The 4,635-nt window shown below is 36.4% G+C and overlaps 1 protein-coding gene across 1 annotated transcript; it reads right to left on the reverse strand.

Moving 5' to 3' along the window:
• Positions 1 to 472: 472 nt before the first annotated feature.
• On the reverse strand, positions 473 to 1,682 carry LOC125196124. The gene is made up of 3 exons (XM_048094506.1): positions 1,068 to 1,682; positions 869 to 986; positions 473 to 603 (listed from the first exon to the last, which is right to left on the reverse strand). The coding sequence occupies exons 1-3, from the start codon at positions 1,680 to 1,682 to the stop codon at positions 473 to 475; spliced, it is 864 nt and encodes a 287-aa protein (XP_047950463.1).
• Positions 1,683 to 4,635: the final 2,953 nt, after the last annotated feature.

The raw sequence follows: 4,635 nt of genomic DNA on the forward strand, positions 1-4,635 counted from the left end.
CAATGCCGCTGGCGGTGGAGGTGGAGCCAAAGAGGGATTACATCGACGATGAAAAAGCAATGCTATTTATCATGTTTCCTTGCCACCCCTGTGTATGGTTTGGAGGATGTGTATTTTGTGGTCCCTATGCATTGTGTTGTTGTCCATATGCCATGTGATGAAGATTTTTTGTGGGAAATGCAAAAAAAAAGCCACCCCCATGAAGGGTTTGGAGGCTGATTTCATGTGATAATACAAAAGATATTCACTGACTACAAAATAGGATGTACAGTGATGATGTTTATACAAAATCTAGCCTATTTAGCTTAGTAAGCCACCCCCTATGAAGGGTTTGGAGGCTGATGCCATGTGATGAGGCTTTTTTGATGGCAATAACAAAAAATGCAGCCTATGTACAAAAAAAAGAGTTTACATCTTAAACACAAACATATGTTGGTGCTTATACTGTAAATTCCATCCCCTAATATGATGTCTAGTACTCTAAAGCATGGTTAAGAGGCCCTATGTCATATGCGTCTCCAGCATTGTTCTCAGGCAGCTGTAGGTACTCCAAACTCTCTCTCACCAAACCCTCTTCAACATAAAGTTGAAGAGGCAGCCCCCCTGTTTAAGTGAGGGATCTTGTAGTTATTGCTCCCATGCACTTCTAATATTGCTGTGAAACAGCTTTGCAATGTGATGAAGACTCTATTAAGAGTTTGTGGTGATTCAAATAAGGTAAACACATTCCTCAGCAAGTCATCTAAATTGGTGGCTATTTTGTCATCTTGAAGTGATTGTATTGCCCTAAAATACCCAAGGTCTAATACATTTGTGTCTGGGGAGTTGGGTGGTTGGCTAATTAGATGGAATTTAAACCCATCAGAACTAGCAATCTCCTCAAACTGTTGGTCAACAACTCTTAGGTGAGGTTTGGCATTATCTTGCTGGATGTAAATCTTCTTGCTTGCATTGGCTAGCCATTTGGCCTTTATTGTTGGTACAATCTATGAATGATGTGTGTATATGACTAAGTGATGACATTAAAAATGTCTGATGGCTTTAATGACAAAAATAAATAGGCATACCTGGTTTAGGAGACATGCTGTCATGACTTCCTTATTCACTGATTGAATAAGCTTTGTCTCTATTGTCTCTTTTGGCCTGTTCTTTGAACTTCTTTTGGCTAGTACTTTCTCTGTGAACGGGAATAGTCCTATTTCACCATCAAATATGATTTTCCCATCACTGCCAATAAGTGGCCTATACACTGCAACCATGAACATCACTTTAGTGATGAATCTCTTGGACTTACAGGACCTATAAGGCTCATCTTCATCCGGAAAAAGGTAGTATCTGTCTGATGTCTTGGTCATGTAAAACCATTTCTCATCAATATGAACAATGTTGTGCAATGAATGGTAAAGAAGTTTACCTTCAGCCAATGTTGGCTGAATATGAGCAAGACACCATTTCATCCTTGCAATTTTGTTGGCTTCAATCAATGTAGGCTTGACAACATTTGTATGAGGTTTCAGCTGATTATTCTTAATAAATCTACCAATTGTTGTCTTGCTTACTTCCATCTTAGAAGCAACCTTCCTTATTGTTGATCTCTCAAGCATGGATAGGTTTCTAAACTTTTCTTCATCTAGCATGAGTTTATCTTTGTGTTGATAACCTATTGCTTTGCATTTCATCATTACAGGTTCCCCACTGTCTATTTGCTGCTTGCTGATCTTTCAAATTCTCATTGCTGTCCTTCTATTGATGTTGAATCTTTTGGCTGCCTCTGTAAATGAACCTCTTGGCAGCACTCCAGCATTACTTTGCTGTAGAAGAAACGGTGCAATGAGGTTTTTTTCTTGGCTGTTCAATGCTAATGAGACCCGCTGTTTCTTCCACCCTGCCCCTGCTCCTGCTGCACCTGCTACTCCTGCTCATGGTCCAACTCTCGGACCACCTCCTGCTCCATTGCCCAGTGATGAAGATTTTCTGAGGGTATTTCACATTAAATAGGTTTCCCTTTTTTGTTTTGGTTGGTGGAAGTGAATGGAGTAGAAATGAATGTATTTATAGGAGTAGCTGGAGTTTGAAATCCATTGTAAATTTTCCCTCCTTGTTTGTACAAATTCCCTCTGTGGAATTGGATGGAGGCCTTCCCTCCTTATTTTTTGGAATTTGAATGGCAGCTTTGTTCTTCAATTCAATGGCAGTGTAGTTTGTTTTTTTTTTCCATTCAATTTTGCTAACAAGTTTAGTTACTCAAATGTACTCAAATTTATTTAATCACAACACCATTCTCTCTTGATCAAAAATTTATTTGCACATTGAATAATTCTAACAAATTTATTACACACAAAAGTTAAAGAGGTCCCAAATTTCACTACCTAACTCCATTTATTACACATTCAAACACTTCCTAAAACCCGTGCCCGATTAAACTGTAACTCCTAATCAGGGATGGAGGGAGTATTATTTTTACAAAATAAGTGCAAAAAAGGAACTGGACTACTATTGCGACGGAGGGAGTAATCCATTTCGTCATTTTAGAATTTTGGACAATTGAATACTACTCCTACTAAGTAATAACCTATTTACTACCTCTGTTTAATTTATACTAAGTGAATTTATATTAATAATTTATTATTCTTCAATTCTATTATTTAAATTATACTTTATCTGTCCTATAAAAATATATGCATTTTCTATTTCCGTCCGTCCCACAAAAATATGTGCATTTCATTTTTAGAATGTTATGACAATTTAATAATATAGGTCCCACAATCCACTAATACTACTTTATCCACCATTCTCCTCCTCTCTTTTACTAGACCAATTTTGTCTTAGTTCTCGTGTCATATCCATTGTCCATATTTTTATGGGATGGAGAGAGTAATAGTATATAAAAACTGATATGCATATTCTATTACTTCCTCTATCCCATAATAAGATGTTCCCTTCGTCCCTAAAAATTTGTCACTTATTCTATTTTCGTCCATACCTAAAAATTTGTCAATTTTAACTTTTACCATTTTTGGTAGTGGACCCCATATTCCATCAACTCATTCCCACTCACATTTTATTACTATAAAACTAATATATAAAAGTAGGACCGACAAGCCACTAACTTTTTCAACTCACTTTTTATTACATTTCTTAAAACTCGTGTCGGGTTAAATGGTGTTAAATTTTAAGGGACGGATGAAGTATCTATATTTATCATTTATGTGGTCCTATAAATGACAAGTAGGTCTCACATTCCACCCAACTTATTTCACTCGTATTTTACTATAAACCTAATATGTATAAGTAAGACTCATGTTACACTAACTTATACAACTCACTTTCTTTATATTTCTTAAAAGTCGTGCCCAAATCAAATATGACTCCTATTATGAGACTGGATTAGGGGTGAGAAAAAAACCCGAAAACCGAATATCCGAACCGATCCAAACCAAAATTTAAAATTCGGTTCGGTTTGTTCGGTTTTTCGGTTCGGTTTTAGAATTTTGAAAATTTCGGTTTTTCGGTTCGAACGAAAAAAAATCCAAAAAACTGAATTTTATTTTAATATTAATATATATTATATAGGTATACTAGTATTATTTAAATATAGTAAATAAAACCTTAAAGATTGACTTTGTTTTCTGTGGTGAATCTCCGCCGCTCCCCCTTCCTTCTCTAAATTCTGAAACCCAATATCTCTCCACCTCTCATCACACCTCCTTCCTCCCCTCCCGAATTCTGTAAGAATAATAATGGCATTAGATCTTTCTCTTCCTTGAACAAAGAGCTGCTAAGCACCTCAGAGTGGATTCTTTCATTCTATGTGCGAGATTCACCAAGCCATCGCCTTCAGCAGCCAGCTCCGGCACGTCGCTGCTTTGGGGTTTGGAGCCCCTTGCACAGCGGAAGACTTGTACAAAATAAATAAATCAGACACGGATCTATTTGACCGATTATGCGATTAATCAATTCACATGTTTAATAATTGCATGCTAGAACGCAAATAATTCATGCTCAAAAAAGTAAATCCTAAAACATGATTTCTACGGTTTAGAGTTACCGATTTGATTCTCCAAAGAATCGTCGATTGCTCGCGCCTTCTCCACGATGATCTTCAATACTAGACCACGGATCTTCTCTCTGGTTCCCGAACTGTATCTCGATATCAGGGTGGACTGATCTTATCAAAATACTAGGACTCGAATAAAGAAGACAGAAGAAATCCTTTTAGAAAAGGGAGTAGAATTCGAAATTCTCCTCAGCTGGAGATTTTCGAAAATTTCGAAAATTACAAGAAGTAAAATTGTGATCTTTTCTGTCTCCTTTATTCTCCTATTTATATTAAGTTCCTTTTTGACCCAGACAGGGATCTATGGAAGGTTTTGGATATGGGCTCCCCCAATTAGCTTTTTACTAATTAAATTGAACCCACAATTTAATACAAGCTTATATTGGAATATTACGAGCATTACCACTACGTAAGTAATATTGAACTCTCCCCATCCAAATGCGAAATTACAAGTAATCCAGGGTTTCCACTTTGTTTATTATTTATTTCCCGCGCTTAAGATATAAATGTCCATTAATTAATTAATGTCTGCTATGGACTTAATTAATTAATATCTTATTAATTCCAAGAGTGGACTT

This window comes from Salvia hispanica, chromosome 1 (genome assembly GCF_023119035.1).
Source record: "Salvia hispanica cultivar TCC Black 2014 chromosome 1, UniMelb_Shisp_WGS_1.0, whole genome shotgun sequence".
Lineage (NCBI taxonomy): Eukaryota > Viridiplantae > Streptophyta > Magnoliopsida > Lamiales > Lamiaceae > Salvia > Salvia hispanica.